Below are 21,203 nucleotides of genomic sequence, written 5' to 3' on the forward strand. Positions count from 1 at the left end.
GGTATTTGAGATAATGTTCCTTCCAGTGTGTACAGTGGAGGAAATGTTTGAAGATACTCACTTCTTTATTTGTGCTAAAGCAATGTTATTGATGAAAACCATACGGGAAAGTCCAATTGAATCCTCGAGTCCATTTACCAACTTCTGAATGTCATGTATGCTTTCTGTATCACCCTTCAAGGCACATGCCTGAATAAGGCGGGTCACTGCTAATCTAGAAGGTATCTGGTCCAGATCTAATGCTGTTTTTAGAGTTGTTAGAGCGTCTACAATAGAAAAGCAGGCGACAGAGTTTTTCTTATATGAAATGTACTGACAATGCATTTTGAGAACTAGCTTTTAAATATGAGCACCAAATGACTATACACAAAAAGCTATGAATACTTTTATTCTATATTATAGAAAATATTAATATTTTATGTGAAACCTGAAAAAAAGTTATTTGACTACATCAGAGACAGAGAAATTTCTTCTTTAAGGCACACAGAGAATGCAAATGTTACTGATAGAAAGCAGGTTCTATTCAGGGACAACATTTAGTGACTAATTTCAAGGAAGTTGACGAGTTCAGAGAAATATAAATAAGGAAGAATTTAAAAAATTAAAGACTTTCCAAAACTATGTAACTTTTACCGGCATTCACACTTCCCCAGATTTTATTACACTCAAAAGATTCATGATTATCAAAATCTTCTAATAGCCCAAAGATTCTTTCTTGAAAATAGTATCTCTTTCTAATCCAAAAAGGTTTGATCATACAAGATGAACAGCCAACCTGGAACATTCAGCTCACACAGCGACAAATTTATTTTACATGATAAAATACCATGCAGATATTTTCTTGCACTGATTTTTCAGAGAAAAGAAAGCTCATCACGTTCCCAGGGAGATTCTCCATGCGAGTTTCTTTCTTTTAATATCAAACTTACAAGTATTTGATTATGGATAAATATGGAATATCCTTCTGAGTTACCGACTTAAGTGCCAGAGTAGCAAAATCATTATACTAAATACAGTGATGGACTGGAGGGAACATGTAATACTTAACATAACAATCACTGCTACCAAAGAAAACTTCATGGCTTTCTAGCAATTAAGGCAACGCAACCTACACAAAACTAAGACTCTCAAAGCAGCTTTCCAAATAAGAACAGTCCATCATTAACAGAAGAATAGGGAAAGGGTAATAATTAAACATGCTATTAAAAGTGATATGATAAAAGACATCATGAATTTAGTACTTATTACTGAGTAAAAAATTTATTATTACTCCAAATCTATACTTTAAATCAGTGATTCTCAAATGGGGAAAAGGGAAAAAAAAGGTTAAAAGGTATATTCAATAAAATTTTACAGATACATATGAACGAACATACAGGAAATAAAAAATTTTATCTATAGAAAATAAGTTTGATAAAATCTTAACTGGTGGTCATACACAGATAGTCAACTTTGGAATATTCATGTCAGCCGGCAATACTGTCAGCTAAGAAGGATTTTCCTACAAGTAGATCAAATAACAGGTAAGATAATGATGTTGATGATAGTAACTAGCATTTATCGGCTTTTATTACGTATGTTGAGCACTTACTACACTCCAGACACCGATTAAGCAGTCACACTCACAACTAACCTTCTGAGGTACCAAATTTATATGTGGGAAACTAAGGTACAGATAATTTAAATAATTTCCTTAATTTTTTTAACGTCATACTGTTAGACACCAACCCAAGAACTTAACCACACTGGAGCCTGCATCTACGGGTACACGTGTGTGTCAAAGAGTGGAGGATTGAGAACAGATCACCTTATGTCTACCCAAAGGAAGCAGGGGACCTTGGGACTGAAATCATATTCCCATACAGAATTTGCCTTCTGTAGAGTTCATGACTTATGAGACATCAAAAATGGTTCCCACCCACACCCTCCGCCCCGAGTAATACTCGTTATATTGCCAAGTTGTGATGTATCAGCTATTAATATTCCACAACAGCATAAGCTAGTTAAATTAGATTAAGACTGAATTGGCTTTATTTTTCTTCCTGCTTTAGATGGAATTGAGAAAAAGAAACCTGAAAATTTTTTTTTTTAATTGGGAGCTCTAGTCAGCCATGGAGCAAAAATAAGGTAATATGGATAGCGCCAACACTGTTCTGCCCTCGACAACGACCACCGGAGGTTATCAGTCGGTGGGAGGCACAGAAAGTGGGCTCATGGCTTCTGCGCTCAGTCAGTCTCCAACTGAATCGATGAAAACAGATGTGAAATTATATCAGTGTCTTGTTGTTTTCACAGGATAACCTAACATACAAGTACGGTAGCAGTCAATTAAACACTGATCAGAGTCAGCTCAAAAAGCAACCCCTTGAAATTAAAAAAAGTATTTTATCCTGATCTCCATGTCTACAGAAATATAAACTTTTTATAAAAATTAGCTTATTGATACGGGGAGCAAATTTAATTTTTTGATGTTTTAAAATTGTTTATCAGGGACTTCCCTGGTGGTCCAGTGGTTAAGACTCCATACTCTCACTGCAGCAGGCATGGGGTTCGATCCCTGGTTGGGGAACTAAGAGTCCACACGCTGTGTATAATGGCCAAAAAATAAAAGAAAAATACAAAAAGTAGAAAAAACTCGTTTATCATCTCTGCATTTAAAATGCAACTTGCCCAAAAGCCTTTGCTACTGAAAATGAAAGCTTTTAGAGTTTTAATAGCAAAGCTTACAACACTCCCTTATGACTAAAGGCTGGGCTGTTTAATGTGCTGGTCCCACCTATGTAACACTGAAGCAGCAATTCTGCGAAGGCAGAAATCATCCCTTACATATTCAGTCCTCACTAATTAGGAAGACATCTATAGTCCAATACCTCTAGGCATTACAGGTAACATTAAAGTTGCACAATTAGACAGCAACTTTCAGAGATGTGAAATTCTATTATAAGCATGCAAGTGAGGAATAACACCATTCTCAAAGACTGAGGAAAAAACTAGGTAATACACATATTTAACAGTTAGAAAGTTGTTTCAACCACTGTGGTGTTACTGTATTGACTAAAACTCAAATGTAAAATTAAATGTGAACAGATGCTTATCTAAATTGAAGAGCTTCACCATTTTTCCCCCTTGGGAGCTCATTCATAAGCCCATCCCATCCATATCCATCCCTCTGCAAACCCATAAAAAGCCTCTGCCAAGCAAATAGCCCCATGTCCCAATCCTCCCCAAAGTCATCTCCAATTTCTTTGGTGTTATCCTCTTAATATTCATTTAAAAACTCCAAACTCCAAATAAACATGGTATCTTACTGCTGTTGGTATTATGAACTATTAAAAAAGTATTAGATTAAGTTTTAAAAATCAATATTATAATCATTTGGTGCACAATCCCACACATTTAACACTCAATTTAACTCATTTGCTATCTCACACACAACCAACACAATATGCAAGAAACAACCGCTGGGAATTGTTTCAGATGCTCTAAAGTATGTTAATTTCCAAAGCAAAAAAATGACTTGTGCTGTGAATTTTAACGCACTTGAAAGCCTGTACTTTCTCTCGTTCTGGAACACAAATTTTGCATGTCTGAAGAGCTGTGATTCATCTTAAGAAAACCCATCTTGTGTTAAATGGAATGGAAACTGGACTAAGTGGTCAAATGACAAGTACATTCATATTCAAGCTGTATTATAAATGCATGTACAGTAATTTACGTCTCTCAGCTACCACAAAAGGCTCTTGATAAGCAGGTAATTTGCTAAATGGACTCCTTTATCCAAGTATTCGAAGGGCGTTACAAGAAAAATCTGCAGAGGCATTAATGTGACGTAAAGGTCAAGCATTGTGACATACCTTTCAAATAATCCCGCCTAACTTGCGTTATGATGAGGAGGCTGTTGGCAGCATCGTTCAGTGTGAAGCCCTTGATGTGGGTCTCAGCGCTAAAAGAAGCAGACATTTAGAAAGGAATTACTGACATGCTTCTGATACGATAATAAATGGTTGAGCACCAAGGTGAAATTATAAAAACTACTGTTCGTATGTTAAAAATATTGCTGCAAAATATCGACCTGGAGACAGCTTTTGTGTTATCCTGTCAATGGTTATAGAAGGATAATTTTTTTTTGCATTCTGACAGATGACAAAGTTGGAAATGAGCAACAAAAGAAACAAAGTACAAGGTTTTTTTAAACAATCGGTTCGGATTCTTGAATGCTGACATATTAGATGACTAAAATAACTGCATGCCCTGCATTGTTCTGCTGTATCCTGAGCGGGACACTTTTCCCTTTTTTCCCTACACTCACCGTAATTTATAAAATGTAAAACTAGTCTTTCGGCAACAAAAATGAGCATTTATTTTCAGCACTTTATATTTTAAATATAAACTAAGGCATATTACTAACACCATCTCATTCAGTTGATTAATTTTCAAGTTTCTGTCATCTAGATACATAGTTTTTAAAGGTGAACTTACTGCAGAACTAAAACCATGGTTACAGTAAAATGTAAAATTTCACACAATCTTGTCCCAGCCTTAAATTTGAAATCCCCCAACTTTTTAAAACTCAAGAGCAAAAACTTGCTTATGACTAAAACCTACATGATTTATTAAAAAGAAGAAAAAAAGCCCTAGCCAGAGATGATCTGTTTGCTACACTGTGTGTCTATCTCCTGTGTTGAAATTTCAGCATCCTTAATGCCCTGGGGTTCATCTCCCGATTAGGAAATCTCCAAAGGTCAGAAGGAGCAAAAGCAATTGCCATTTGCCTTCTCAAGCCCAGTGATGGTCTGGCTGCTAACAACCTTGGCCTGCCGACATGAACATCTAAGCTGAGCAGATTGCGAGAAAAGCAGGGTCACTGCTAAATTATTCTCATCAATCCCAAGAAAATCCTCCAAAACACCGTGATGTGCCCATCCTCTCAGTCACTTCCAGCCTCTGGGGTTCCCCCCCGCAGTTCCTGGGTGCAGGATTTTCTTATTCCGACGATCCTCTTAATCCCACCAAAGCACCCACTGCTCAGTTCGACTTGTTTCCTTTGTCCCATCTGTCAAAGCGCTTAAGTCAACAACTCGTGCATGAGACTATAAACTGCAGAAAATAAAGGATTTACGTTCTCAATCTCTAGCATGATTAAATAAACAAGGAGACACTATTAAAATTAAGCTCACTTCTTATGCCAACATTATTACATGTATTATATGATACTTACTTGAAAATATTAACTAAAATTCATTAAAACCACAAGGTAACAAAACTTCTAACACCACACTTGATGTCAAACCTTTTGAAAAATCTCAAAACACAGAATATTTTTCTTTTAATAATTTCTTCCTATCTCAAGAAGGTATGTATTCAATACAAATTTGAAATTGGGGATAAATAGGAAGAAAACTCTCCCCAGGTCTATTATACGCTGAATACATACATGTTTTACATATGGAAACTGACCAATCACAACCAGAATGTTTCAAACTAACAAAGGGAGAAAAACTACAAAGGATACTGGTAACTTTGCGATGGATTCACTAATACAATAAAATAAGAGAAGTTTACCTCTGATTCTTAATTCTGATCTTTCCTTTTGGACAAAAATCCAGTACAGAGATGTCAAATCAAACTTACTGTGATGATGAGAATATTTTTTATCCATGTCACCCAATAGGGTAGCCACAAGCTACATGTGGCTACCTGGCTACTGTGGTGGAGGAATGGAAACTTTAATTATATTTAACTTTAGTAATTTAAATTTAGGTGGGCAGTTATAGCTAGTAGCTACTGGATTGGACAGCACAGAATTCTAGACATTTTCATTTTTAGAGCTGCCAAAATAAAGGGGGGAAAAAAATCACAGAGAGAAAGGGGTATCAATCTTTTAACTTACAATCAACTGCAAAAGTTAATCTGTCTTAACCAAAGAAGATAATATTACAGGGAAAGTTTCATCTTAGAGATTTCAGAGCAATGACTGGTTTATGGATTGTACTTACATAACACGCACATGGGGCATTAGGCAGTGATCAGAATTTATCTTACTTTGGATAACAAAAACTGGCCAATCCAGTAAAAAGCATCAGTGATTGATTTAACATTATTTTTAGACAGAATAAAAAAGCTAGTAGGAACAAAAGAAAATAAAGTGCCATTCTCCAAAGATAAAGCAGAGCTATCACCACATGATTCTCAAATTTCCTAACTATACAGTTCAGTGTTAACAAAGATCTACAAGAACAATTTATATAACCCTTCCTGTTTTATGAATAAGTAGTTCCCCTCCTCTGAAACAATTCACTATACCTAAATTTTTATTTTGAAACATGTAGAAATGTATTTCTAACTAAAAATGAAAGAACATCATTCTTTCAAAAATTTTAAAGGCATTTGTTACTTTCGAGGTTCCATTACTTGTCGGGAAGGTTAAATAACCTATTCTTAACCAAACTGAAGAAATCTCATTAGTAAGTAGTCAAGTGAATCTGTAACACATTAGAGACAGCAAAGGCACAGCAAAAACAATGACTACATTAGTTCAAAGGGGAAACAACTGCTCTTAAGAAGGAACAAGTGGCACCATGTAGGTAACTATAACAGACTGCTATTTACAGAGTTATGTGAGAGTAATAGTGCCAAAATGATCCTAGGGGTACAGCCACTTGCTACAGTGGCTCCTTTGGTCATACCATATTAAAATAATGATGGCTCTTAAAAAAAAAAAGCAACAATTCTTTTTCATTCTGATCACTGATGCAGAGCTGCAAGTGTAAAAGATGACCTAGTGGAATGTTGGTAATAAACCAGGAAACAGATCGAGGGAGGTTACAGGACGTTCCTTTGGTAAGAGAGAATTGGAACTCTAACTTCCACTTCTGAATTCCCAGTCCAGAGGTATTTTCAAAACTACCCAATGCAAATCCCAAGATACAATTCTTCATAATTAGATGCAACATTTTGTTGGTTCAAGGAAAAGGATGTGCACAGATTCCCAGATTAAGTGCCTCTGGGCATTCGAAAGCTTTGCACCTAGGATTCTCTTTGGCTCACACAACTACATGGGGAAGGCATCTACAAAACACTCCCAAAACAGTAATATAGCGAAGATGAAAGTGACCTCAGGAGTACAGCAAGGCTTCATGAAGATCTAGAGAAGGACAGGAGGAAAGAAGATAAACCTACATTTTACAGGCTGTGGACATAAGTAGAAATAGATGGGTTATGCCTTCTGGGTCAACAGCTTTCACACTTGTTTGATTAAGATTCTCAGTCAGACATGGTAAAAAATGATGTGCTACACTACAAACCAGCACACGCAACATATATACATACATACGCACACGCAACAGAGAGCAAATATTCACAAAATATCTTTACTACATGGAGTGCTTTGATGTTTTCTATTCATTAAAAAAGATGTTGATTCTGCCCCATTGAATAGAATTCATCATCTACTAACTGGTTACAAATGCAATTTGAAAAACTATTCTAGACCAGGGGACTTCAGTAAGAGGTATACACTGTGAGAATGCTCTAGGGTGAGGCAAGAAAACATTTGTTTCTATTTTTAAATCTTATCCTCTGAAAAATTTCTATTTTTGGAATATGTTTTATAATATACTCACATATCATACAGTGGTGCAGCTCACTGAGAATGGCACATGATCAAAATGTTTAAGACACAAGATTCTTGAATCACCTGGATGTCTAGTAAAATGCAGATTCTTGGGCCCTACCCTAGATCAGGTGAGTCAGAACTTCTGGGGTGGGTGGACAGGAATCTGTGCTACCAGAATGTGAGGTTCACCATTCAAGAAGTAGCCAAGTTAAAATGAAAGAATTATAATCTGTGCTTTTGGAAGTATTTCAGAGGCCTTTGTGGCCAACCTCACGCTTAAAAGACTTTTGAAAAAGTTTTCTTTCTTTGTTTCCATCTCCTCAGATAATCTCAATACAAAATTCTCAATACCCAATTCTCAACACAAAATGTCCCCCTTTTTTCCTGCTGCCGCTTCCTCCCAAATCCCTGCTGCCTCAAAAATACCTCTGATTAAAAAAAAAAAAAATACCTCTGATAATTGAGGATAGTGTTTAGACAACACTTCTTTGAGAAAAGTAAGTTTAGGAAAAAATCTGCACTTCCTGGATGACTTCAATGGTTGTAGATGACAGGAAGCTGTTCAATGTCAAATTTTTCAAGTCACTAATTGAGGATATTAACTGAGTATTCCTGAGATAGATAATTTAATTATTAACAGCAACTGAGTAAACACACAAATGAGACATAACGCATTAAGAATCTAAACTTAAGTCTTAGTGTGACTGTTCAATATCAAGATATACAAATGATTCAAGATCATAGATATATATGATGTATGCGTATATCCATATATGTAGCACTTATATGTATATATTATGAATATATACACACACACACACACAGCATGTGTGTATATACAGAGAAATAGATATATTTCCATAGACAAGTACAATCACACACAACCTATTTTTCAAAATGTATCGAAACATAAACAGTAAATATGGCCCTATGGTACATAACTTTAACATAACACTAATGTTAATATCAGGTTTTCCAGTGAACTCCAAGAATGGCAAATATCCGTCTTCTATTCAGGATCCTAATATTCCAAAAGTACTGCAACTTAAAAATTTTGAAGGCCAAAAATTAGCCAGGAAACATCATTTCAAAACTTACAATATACAAGGAAAACATTGACTTTTGCCATTGAAAAATAAAGCTATTGACTCATTAACAGGACAGGTCTACATTCCAGAGCAGGTAACCTTGATCCACTCCTTTCTCAGCCCTTTCTGATTATTTACTTAACTTCTGAAGTTAATTCCTTGGGAATAAGACAACTGAGTCAGTTAACTAACACATCAAGGAAGAAAGCTTTATTCTTGTTCTGATTTTAAAAGTATTTTACTCTAGGGAACTAGCCAGAGAGACAAACCCATTACCACTTACACCACCACCAAACAGGTTACAAAACAACAAGGGACAGAGAAAGGGTATTTAAAATGTGCTGAGTACCATATATTTTTTCCTACTTCACCCTATGTCTTTCAATGCCTAGAAGAAACAATTAATATAAGATTTATTATCATTTCATTACAGAGAAGAAAAACTGAGGTTCAGAGATAGGAAGAAGTTTTCCAAAGGGCTTTCAAGTACGATTCAAAGCCTTGCCTAATTTCAAAATCCTTGATGCCTTCATATATTAGGCTGCTTCCACCATAAAACATACACAGATCGAGCTGCTGAACAAGAAACAAAAGAGATACCTATAAGACAAAATAGAACCCTCCCCCTAAAAAAACCAAACTACTTTTCTGTATATGAATAGCATACATGAGTTGTGAGGTTCTATAATGTAAAATAAAATATGCTGCAGTGTGCAGGACAAATAAAAGTTCTATTTTTTGTAGTTTAAAAACCCCCTTAAAATTAGAAAAGCATTTCAGATAATTTCTATGGGTAGTTGACAATTAAGCAGCTGCTACTATAATACATCATTAGAAAAATCCTAATGATAGGTTTTTCTTTTTTGAGTGTGAAGTTTAATAAATGAACTGATACTTACAAATCTTTCACTTGCATTGCTTGTGTAGAATTATCCTTCATCAAAAGTAAGTTTATAAGCCTGGCATAAGCTTCATTGTCAAACACAATGTTTTGCTTTTTTGCTGTCAGGAAAATATTAAATGCATCTATGAAGGAAAACAAAAAATGAGATGACATTATTCTGAAATGGCAAAAAGGGGTGGGGAAAGCCCTGAAGCAAAGCCCCAACCCCCCCATATTTCTGCTTCTTTTAATATTCACCCAGTATACCACTCTACAGAGATACATACTGACCAAGTAAGCAGATGGTATCACTCTTCTAATCTTTAAAAAAATAAGGGACACTTTTGGAAACTACTACTTAATTCCAGTGGATGGTAAAAGAAAGGGCTTCCTTTTACAATGATTTTTTCATACTAGCTCTCTAAAGTCAATAAATTATTTTCATGCCAATAAAAACAGAACACAGCTCTTCTGAATTTGTTTGTCAAAAGATCCCAGTTTCAAAATAAACTGTAAAATGTGTGTTAAAGTCCCAATAAACCAGGGGTATAATTTAGATTGAGGGGAGCAAAAGATTCATTTTAAAGCAATCTTTAATCTATAAGTGGGTGGTTACTATGGTTAACATTTCAACACAATAGCATTAAAGTGAATATAGCCTATAATTCTAAAATTAGGAGATCAAATTATTTGGCTACGACAGGACTTATACAAAAACATACAATTTTCAAATATACAGATATCTAACAAGTAAACTAAGCAACATTTGTTTGACTGATTAACAGTTTTATTTCACTTGTTCACAATAACTGTCAGTGAATGAAAAGATGTTACCCAAAGAGAAGTAACTACACTTTTCAGTCACTTACTTTTCTGAAATAAAACTGCCTGGCTATAAACATCCAACTGAAACTATAATCCACACTCTGTTGTGTATAAACAAGTCACAAAAAAGGTGGGGCATAACTGAACTATCACTCAAGACCTTTTATGTATATAAAGCTTCATGTAAAGAAATACAGAACACATAACTAGGAATGAACATGGTATTAAAGCTCAGAATATTCTGTGCTACTTTAGAGGTTTCTAAACAATCAGAAAAAAAAAAAAGAAAGAAAACCCAAGAAGAAATTATGCTTGTGTTTAGAAGTTACGGGAGCATGAACTAGCCCTTCAATTAAACTGAAGAGACAATACCAAAAACTTAACCTTTCAAGTTAAATTCTGAGAAAACAAGAAAAAAAGATATGACACTAATATTTGTATCTTAACTAAGAAAAGACAGACTCTATCATTCAGTATACAATGCATATATTTTTCTTTAAAGGAAGCTTAGAAATATGATGTATTATAATTACTGGCTACATCCCAACAAGCATATACAATAGGTTCACTACTTTGCTAAGTGAAAATTTACAGAAAGTACAATCTGAGTATTTAAGATCAACAACATAATATAGAAAAGCTTACTAGTTGTTTTCTAAAATTGTAGTCTTGAATTCAGTTTTCAAAGTATTCACATTTTGCCAAGCATTTCTACACAAAAGTAACTAAAACCTTTTGAATTAACAGAATGAAACCAACTAGATAAATGCATATGGTATATTAAAACTACAGCAGGGGTATATCTTTATATTTATACTGCATTATATTTAGCTAACTGGTTAGCTGTTTTTACTTAAATAAAAACAACTAAAAAAAGGCAATATATGGAGTTTTGGAATCTTAAAATAAGAAGTATACACTAACTGTACATTCATTTCAGTTAAATCAAAATTCCATTAGAATATTTAAACAGTATCAATAATAATGAACTTTAGGTTTAAGAGATCCATGGTGAAAGACTCAAGGATATATTAGACTGAATATGCAGCAAAAGAAAGTAACTCAGAAAGAATAAAGTTATTCTGCAGGATTGAGAAAGCTTAAAAGTTTAGCTTAATTCCTACTTCAGACACTGTGTATCAGTGTCACAAAATCTGTCACAAAATTTCTAGTTAAGAAATTAAGAGGAATAAAAAAGAAATTAAGAGGGAGATGCGTTCCTTAGGTTACTCCTTTCTGCCATGGACGCCGCCATGAAAGCATTGTTGAAGTCTCCCCCTCTCCACTGTCATCATGTCTAAGTCAGAGTTTCCCAAAGAGCCCGAACAGCTGCGGAAGCTCTTCATCGGAGGACTGAGCTTTGAAACAACCGATGCGAGTCTGAGGAGCCATTGTGAGCAATGGGGAACGCTCACAGACTGTGGTAATGAGGGATCCAAACACCAAGCGCTCCAGAAGCTCCGGGTTTGTCACATACGCCACGGTGGAGGAGGGGGATGTGGCCATGAATGCAAGGCCACACAAGGTGGACGGGAGTTGTGGGACCAGAGGGCCGTCTCAAGAGAAGATTCTCAAAGACCTGGTGCCCACTCAACTGTGAAAAAGATTTTTGTTGGTGGCATTAAAGAAGACACTGAAGAACATCACCTGAGAGATTATTTTGAATGGTATGGGAAAACTGAAATGACTGAAATCACGACTGACTGAGGCAGTGGCAAAAAGAGAGGCTTTGCTGTTGTAACCTTTGATGACCATGACTTGCGTAGATAAGATTGGTCATTCAGAAATACCACACTGTGAATGGCCACTACTGTGAAGTGAGAAAAGCCCTATCTAACCAAGAGATGGCTAGAGCTTCATCCAGCCAGAGAGGTCAGACTGGTTCTGAAACTCTGGTGGCGATCGTGGAGGAAACTTCAGCGGTCAAGGTGGCTCTGGTGCAGCCATCATGGTGGCAGATACGGTGGCCGTGAGGATGGTTATAATGGATTTGATAATGATGGAAGCAATTTTGGAGGTGACGGAAGCTACAGTGATTTTGGCAATTACAACAATCAATCTTTAAAGTTTGGACCCATGAAAGGAGGAAACTTTGGAGGCAGAAGTTCTGGCCCGTATGGGGGTGGAGGCCAATACTTTGCCAAACCACGAAATTAAGGTGGCTATGGCGGTTCCAGCAGCAGCGGTAGCTATGGCAGAGGCAGAAGGTTTTAATTACTGCCAGGAAACAAAGCTTAGCAGGAGAGGAGAGCCAGGGAAGTGACAGGGAAGCTACAGGTTACAGATTTGTGAACTCAGCCAAGCACCGTGGTGGCAGGGCCTATCTGCAGAAGACATGTTTTAGACAATACTCACGTGTATGGGCAAAAAAACTTGAGAACTGTACTTGTGACTAATTGCATAACAGATTATTTTAGTTTCTGTTCTGTGGAAACTGTAAAGCATTCTAACAAAGGGTTTTTAATGTAGATTTTTTTTTTTTGCACCCATGCTGCTGATTGCTAAATCCAATAGTCTGTTCATGAAGCTGAATAAATGTCTTTTTTTTTTTTAGGTGCTGTGTGACGTTAGTCTAGTCTGAAGCCATTTTGGTAAACTACTCCAACAGTGTGAAGTTAGAATTCCTTCAGGGTGATGTCAGGTTCCATTTGAAATTTATTTACAACCTGCTTTGGTGGAGAAGCTATTGTCTTCAGAACCTTGGTGTAGCTGAAATGATAATTACTGTGTTGTGACCTGGAGTTCACCATTAAAAGGGTCACCTGTGCAAAGTCATGGAGTTCTTTTTTGGTTATTAATGATTGTTGGCATATCCTATGCAATATATCTAAATTGAATTATGGTACCGATAAAGCTATAGATGGGGAATGAAGCTTATGTATCATCTATTATCACGTGTAATCAATAAAAAATTTAATATTTTTGAAAAAAAAAGTTAAGAGGTTCTATAAACTTCTAAACTGATGGCTTTCCACCGAAGAGAACTCAAAACTGTCAATACTAGAATGAAAACAAATCTGCTGCATAATGGTTAAATTATCATAAAGCATACTTGGAAATGTACACAAAAACTGGAGAAATTAGTGGTAAGAGAAACATTCTATGGCAAAAACTTAAGTGAAGAAAATGGAAGTAGTGTACGATCTGGGAAGAGTACAATGAAGTCTAAATGAAAACAACTAGAATGTGAAAGTTAAGCTTGCATCAGAGGGTTCAAGATAGTCATAGAAATTTTAAAGTAGTCACAATAGAGGTAGGCACACCTTCTGGAAATATTACCACTATAGAAAGGGAAGAAGAGCAAGAAATGGGTCTCATATCCAGCCTACAACCTTGAGATGTTAAGCATAGACAATGTATGAAGGTTAAAGTCCTAATCGTTTCTTGCTTTCACATAAAATCAAAATATGTAACAAATATATTTGCCCAAAAAATTCATGATCATGTTATTTTCAAAGTGCAATTTTTGATAAAATGACATCTACTTTAGTTTTCATTATGAAAAATTTCAAGTGTACAGAAAAATTTAAGGAATAGTATAATGACCCCCACCATATACTACATATGTAGTATATGCATCAAATAAGCAACATTTCCTGATCTGTTTAACCTTTAAACAAATGACTCTTGACTTAAATATTTTATGGCTTAAGTATTTTAAACTGAATTATAGAAATCTTGAGTTTTTTCATTTCTCAATAATTCATTACTGATCTCAAAATTCAAGGACATCTATAAATCATAAGCTGTTATTCCATCTTATATAAACATGACAGTGATCCTTAATTACCTACTACTGAGTCGACATTTAAATTTTCCCAATTGTACCAAAATGTCTTTGTTACCTTAAATGAAAGAAAATAATTAATATATACAATTTAAGTTCCATCTCTTCCTAAATCACTACTAATTTGCTAGGCTTAGATCCCATGTTGCTATCAAAAAGAAGACCCCAGTATACATGTTTACCTTTGTTTCTCCTCCTGCGGCAGGCATTCAATAGCTCTTTCTGGAGATTAGCTTCTACAGGTGAGGGTAATGAAGTTGGGGAATCTTTTTCTTCCTCATACCACAACTTAAAAATAAAATTATTCAGTTAAAGAAAAAGTGGTAAATACAGCAACCTTTTCAATGTAAAGCTGGGTTAATCTATAACCTAAATTTATACCGACAACAAAATCTGTTATGCTTATAGTTAACGAATTACCTCGGGTACATCAAATGGAACCTCTTGATTATTGTTCCTAAGGATTTCTGCTAATAACCTTAATGTCTTCTCACGAGGAATAATATTTTCTTCTTGCATTTTATTCCAGACAGCATCAGCTCTTTGCCAGTCACCATTTACTTCTGTAAAAGTAAGTAGAAAGTAATGAACATACTAAACAGAATTCATGAAAATATTTAAAACTTTTTATTTGCTGCTAAAGCAAGTATTCCAAACACTGCCTCCAGGGAAAGGACCGGTAATTGGGACCAAAAGTGAAAAGACTTCGTTCTGTATACCTTTTTGTACCTTTTGAAGTTTAAACCATAGAAAGTCCTTACCTATTGAAACACAAGAAAAGAAAAACCACACTTCATTAAAAACTTCTCAACTATGAGCAGTAGACTCTGGAAAAATGACAGGATGCACATACACAGCTACATGGCTACAATGATTGAAAACGTACAAATGTATGATCTTTGTCAAAAGTGACAAATCAACAAACTTTTTTGCTTAGTTAAATAGGGAGAATTCTGTCTCTTTTGTCGACCTTAAGAACTTCTATGTCAGTGTGTGATAGATTTCTCATAATGTCAACAGACTTAAGTAAGATTACAGGGGGAGAGGAAGGTTATTGGAAAAAAATCCAGCAGATTTCCTTCATAATGAAATATCTAGTTCCTTCTGTGTGATAACCTAGTCTTCACAAACAGCAAAAACTTAAGAATCAAGACTTCATTTTTAAACATTCTATGAGTTTTGAAAAAAGAGCAAGTCATTTAAGTTTCTGCCTGTGAAAAATTAGAGCAAAGTATGAAAAAACTTATGACACTAAGTTTAATACACCTGTTACACACAAAGAAATATTGTTTTAAAAGAGGCCTTTTAAAAAATTTGAAAATATGAATAAGAAATATTTCAATGGTGTATGGTCAGTTCCAGGAAGAGGGTCTGTTTCAGGACACGAATGTTCCAGAAAACATAACAATGTTTCTCAAAAATATCAAAATACTAAAACACATGAAATTTTCCTAGATTTCCTCCCACTCTAACACTGAAAAGCTAATAAGCTTTTCAATAACTGACTCTTCAAAGTAAAAAAACTCAAAGAAAAAAACAAAACACATTCACACTCCATCAGAAACATGCAAGAAAGAAAAAGAAAACAAGGAGAAAATTTCCCAGGAGTCACACAAAGATGGCAGCCCAAGTTTTCATACTGAATATACTAAAAGGTGAACCAAATGGTAGAAATTAACCTGAAGTTCAGAGTGATTTTATATATACTTTGATAATAAAATCAGCCTAACATAAAATCCTTACTAAATTTACAATCAATTTTCAAAGCAAGATTCTCATAAGCTAATTATGCTTTTCCTTCATTAAAACGTTGTCATGTAATGTAAAATTCAACAGTAATTTTTCAAGTAAGTTAACATATAAAACTTTATATAAAGGTTATCAAATACACTTTATTTAATTAAATAAGAACAAAAACCCAAGCCCCCAAATCTTTAATTCTGTAGAAAGGGAAAGGTTGACCACTCCTGTTTCACGCCAAAGGGTACTATGGACTGTGGAGGACACAGTTTCCACACACTGGGAACAGAACAGCTAAGGCACTTTTTTTAAGCTAATAATTATTATTTCAGATAGTGAAGACATGGATGGAGGAGGTACAATGCTTTCAGACTGGAAGGAGCATGGGAAGATAATTCACTTCGGTAGAACAGGATACAACAGAGAGGCACCTGTTCAAATGGACTAGCAGCTTCCAACAAGAAAATATTTCGAAACACAGGTGAGGACTACACAGTGTATACAGCATGAAACGACTGAGATGTATGCACTTTCTATCTTGGAAACGTACCTGGATCACAGAATATAGAACAAAAATTTGAGGCAATCAAACTAGTCAGTGCCAAAATCTGTAGCCATGCTCTCACCAAGACACAGAAAGGCTCATTAGCCTTTCATAATATACCTAGGGGGCTTTAAATTCCTTTAACCAAAACAACAATCATATTTGTTATCTGAAAAATCAAACAGCCCACAGACTTGGCTGTAACCAGGGAATGGACACTGACTCAGTAATTTCATCACTTTCCTGGAACTCATGGTTCCTTCTTTAAAGAACAAGAGCACTGATTTACTAAGTGATCTGAGAACTCTTAAGCTATAAAAACCAAGGAATTTTTGACACTATCAGTGAATTTTACAGGAACACAGCTGTGGGACTTCACCGTGGGGCCATGTGACTAGCATGTAACAACAGTTGGCACTTCACACACGGTTCCTGTAGTGTTAAACAAAGAGACAAAGATTTCTAGAGTTCAGAGTTTTAATTATAAAGTTGGCAAGTTTTTACGTATTACTGATAGAAGGGGGTAATTTCTAAATTCTTCATGTGTCTATCACCCGATTATGGTCTCTTAAATATCATTCCTCTCTAAAATAAGGTTTGGACAGGAATTACGCCACATAAACCGGGATGGTCTTGTTTGGCCTAAAAATAAAGACCTATCAAAGACTAATGGGGTATGTCAAATGACACAGGGAGCTGATGTAAACAGGTTCCCAGTGGCCAAAGATGGAACAATTTGGGCACCAAAAAGAATAATGACTGCAAGGAAATGAAACACAAATATACCAAAAAGTTCATAAATTCATTAAAAAAATGTTTAATGATCAACTTAGGAGGTTCCAGGGATACCAGCACTTAAAACTGGTTAACTAAAGGGAGAAAAAGCAAGTATGTATCTTTTCCTATGAATTTATTTCATATTAATAAAATAAGCCACAGAACACAGCACACAAAACATGTAGAGCATTAAACAATCAAAATAATAATAGGTGTATATGCAAAAAAATACATGGATACAAATGTAGAGAGTGATTTGGAAGGATGGCCATGGACAAGTTAACTCAGGTGTGGTGCGGACACAACATCTGACATTTTGCTTTGTATACTACTATATCGGCTTGACCCTTCAGTAATTTAGAATACATTCATGTTGTATGTGTGTAATAATGGAGAAGGGAAGACTATACAGCATGAAAAGGAAATGTCAATGGTCATAAGTAAAGAAAACAGCATGTAAATAATGTCTTAGGATAAATACTCAGGGTGGTTTTCCTGTTTTCTTTTTCCCCCCAGTTGCGCCATGCAGCACATGGGATCTTAGTTCCCTGAATACGGATCGAACCCAGATCCCTGCATTGGAAGCATGGAGTCATAGCCACTGGACCACTAGGGAAGTCCCATAAGTGTTCATGTTTTAAATGCTGGGGTTTAAAAAATAGATTCAAAGAATTTTTATTGCAAAATTATGAATGTAAGGCAGCTCAAGTTTTGGCGAGAGTACTTTATATGTACAAAGAATAAATTCTCTTCTTTGTATATGTAAAGAAACTGAAGTGTTTTGAATATAATAAAACTGTAATAAGGAAAAAAAACTGTCCTTTAGAAATAACAGAATATTCCTTATAGAAATGTTAAAATAATAATATATATGCAGGTGAGGGAGTTGTTTCATTCATGTAATGTTTGTTGCAGGGCTTAGGAGCTAATTTCACAAGACGATCACAGTGGAAAGTCAAAATATATTACAAAGGAGAGAACTAAAGTTTGAATTATGGCAGATTCCTGTAACAGATCGCCTATGAACATCATATTATTAAGCAGAAAAGGAAAGCTGGTTTAGTAGAGCTAGTATTTAAAGGAATGAAAAGATTTACACTTTTTATTTCTTAACCTACTTTATAGTTATATGGAGGCTGGGTGTTACAAAACCATGGAGCAATGTATCTTTGTCATGTGCATGTTTCTGTAGTATGCTGTAATTCACAACAAAGTAAGTGTGTATATGTGTGTGAAAGGTACTGTTTTAAAATAAACAAGCAAAACTGCTCTTTAACAAATACCCCGAAATAATTAAATGAACTCCTTTCAAGGGCTAAAATTATATTATGAAAAAGAATGAGTTCATAAAAAATTCCAAAACATCGAACAAATTGTTCTCTCAGAAATCCAGTTTGGACTTTTCATGTGTTACACGGCCACATTCCATATATCATTCCATACTACATGTTCCTTTTCAAATAAATTGTGCTTTATAAATTATTCAACATATTTAAGTAGCGGTCCAAGTCAGAGGGCAAAAGGGGGGGGGGCACACGCAGGAGGAGACAGCTTGCTTTTTCTTCAGAAAGGGAAGGTTTAGGGTTACCACAACCACATTATTGATTCATAACATGACAGAAGCTGGGTTAAAAAGTATGTACTTCCCTATGATGATTCCTCTGGCTTCCAGTCCCATGAGAGGCTGCTGTCATGCTATCTCACCCTCAGAGGCTCCTCGGCTGAGCAGAGGAGAGCTTCTCAGACTATTGGCTCAAATACAGAGCTGGGAGGGGGTGTCCATCAGAACAGATAGAGGGGATTAAAGAAAATGGAAATAAACCTCAGAGTTTATTTGTAAGAGTTCCTGCTTATCCCTAAAGGAAATTTTAAGATGAACTTAAAACTTGTTTTTTCTTTTCTCCCTTTTTAGAAAAACAACAGCAAAAGGTCAGCTCCAGAAGGAAAAAGAAGTCTGTAAAGCTGGCTGCCTCTCATCCTTTCCTGGATGTACCTTATGTATCCTTGCAGCTGTCTTTTCACCCCAAGGTATTGTCAGTCCTGGTCCAGGTCTAACTCTTCTGAAGAACACCAGTTTTCTATCCGCAGTGCCTACCTCAACGCTAGCACTGTGGGCTTCAGAGGTATTTCTGAAATAAAGTCTTCTACGGGGATGACTTTAAAGGTTGAAACTCATTTAGATGTATCACTTTGGTATTTTTAGTTTGCAAAAAATTAGAACTTAAGAAAGAAAGAAAAAAAAAGAAGGAAAAAAAAGAATTCTTTCAAAATAAGAAAAAGCAGGGGGAGTCGGGAGAATTAGCACTGGAATACAGGTTATAATACACTAATTAAGGACTAAATGCCTAAAACCCAAGTTTTAAAATTCTATACATTCAACATCCTCAGCATTGGGTGCCAGAATTTGATCATCATTCAAGTAAAAAGTTGTAAGAATTACATATGAACTGTATGTCAATGTAACCAACAGATGAAATGTAAAATTTATAGCATATTTAATATACACCATCAAGAAGTAAGACAAAACCTCCAATGATAATAAATACACGTTCAAAAGACAAATGAATCAGCTTATTCACTGCTGTCTATGTTTGGTGAAGGAAAAAGAAGAATAAATTGAGATTAAATATCTTATGTAGGAAAGGAAGAAAGGTCACCGACTATTCTGTCGTTCCTCTCTACAAAATACCTTAAGAGACTGCACAGTTCCAGATGTGTAAACTTGCATAAACATACAAGAGAACTGTTTAACAACAGAGACCACAAGTTTCAAAAATGACCATCACTTTTTCCCTTCATGCAAATACAAATTCAGCTTAGGGAAACAATTACGGTTGTGAACAAAGATTAAGGTATACAGACAACTAATGTAGTGTTTTATAGGATGGAAAACTAAAGTCTATTCACACGTCTAGCAGTAGGAGACTAGTTGAGTAAACTCTAACAGGTCTGTTCAATATAGCCACTGGTGGGTGATAAAGTGCAGAAAAAGGTTTGTAATATAGAAATGGGTCAAAACTATCTTAAAATAAAATCATATTTTGAAAAGTAATTGTTTACAATGAGTCTATATAAATATGCATTTTTCTGGAAAAATATCTAGACACATGAATATGTCAATGATTACTTAAAAATTTACTAAATTACTTATAAATTTACTAGACTGATAAATTTACTAAAGAATTTAAATTAAAAGAAAAAAAGAACAGTTTCTCCTCAAAAACTCCCATTAAATTCTGTGGCTCTGATGAAGAGTTTTCTCACTTTCTCATTATTGCAGTAAGAATGTCAGGGAAGACTGTAGGATGTCTAGTGAAACAACACAATAGTCTGTGATATAAAGTCAATCTGGCCTCTACTTGAGCCTCTGGGGAGACTCCACAAGTGACAACCCCAGGAGCTTCCTTGGGGCCTGATGTTCCTTTCAGGGCACTGCCTTCCACAGAATAAACGCCTCAAAATAAAAACACGAGGAAGAGTCATATTACTTACTATATAGTTTTAGCAGACTGTAGTATAGCTGGTCTCTATCACATTCAAATAGCTTCTGTGTCAGCTCCACTAATTTTTCTAGAGTTTCAACCTTAAAAATAAGATTAACAGAGAGATCTAGATTGTATAAAGGATATATTTTATAGTTGACAAGTCACAGTTGAAAAATTCTTCAAATCAGCTTTACCCAAAGGGCAGGCTAACTTTACTTCAAAAGTTAAAGGACTGATCACAAGAATGCAACTGTACTTAATGCCACTAACTACACATATTAAGAATGATTAAAATGATAAATGTGATGCTGTATGTATTTTATCACAATTAAAAACAATTTTAAACTAAAGAGCTAAAGGATTCTTTGGAGACAAGAATACATATGAATAATTCTCTAGTTGTGAAAACCTCCATGGAGGAGCATTTTGGAAAATTCAAAGATATTGAGGGTGGAGGAC

General features: G+C 35.2%; 1 protein-coding gene across 1 annotated transcript in view; it reads right to left on the reverse strand.

Moving 5' to 3' along the window:
- The window catches only part of LRPPRC (leucine rich pentatricopeptide repeat containing), a 99,553-nt gene that overhangs the window by 11,823 nt on the left and 66,527 nt on the right, over positions 1–21,203 (reverse strand). The window contains exons 27-32 of the mRNA XM_043468453.1: positions 20,752–20,842; positions 14,619–14,761; positions 14,381–14,486; positions 9,603–9,729; positions 3,855–3,943; positions 62–266 (exon numbers count right to left, since the gene is read on the reverse strand). Of these exons, the coding sequence (XP_043324388.1) occupies positions 62–266; positions 3,855–3,943; positions 9,603–9,729; positions 14,381–14,486; positions 14,619–14,761; positions 20,752–20,842 (761 nt within the window). The remainder of the gene's footprint in view (positions 1–61; positions 267–3,854; positions 3,944–9,602; positions 9,730–14,380; positions 14,487–14,618; positions 14,762–20,751; positions 20,843–21,203) is intronic.

This window comes from Cervus canadensis, chromosome 5 (genome assembly GCF_019320065.1).
Source record: "Cervus canadensis isolate Bull #8, Minnesota chromosome 5, ASM1932006v1, whole genome shotgun sequence".
Lineage (NCBI taxonomy): Eukaryota > Metazoa > Chordata > Mammalia > Artiodactyla > Cervidae > Cervus > Cervus canadensis.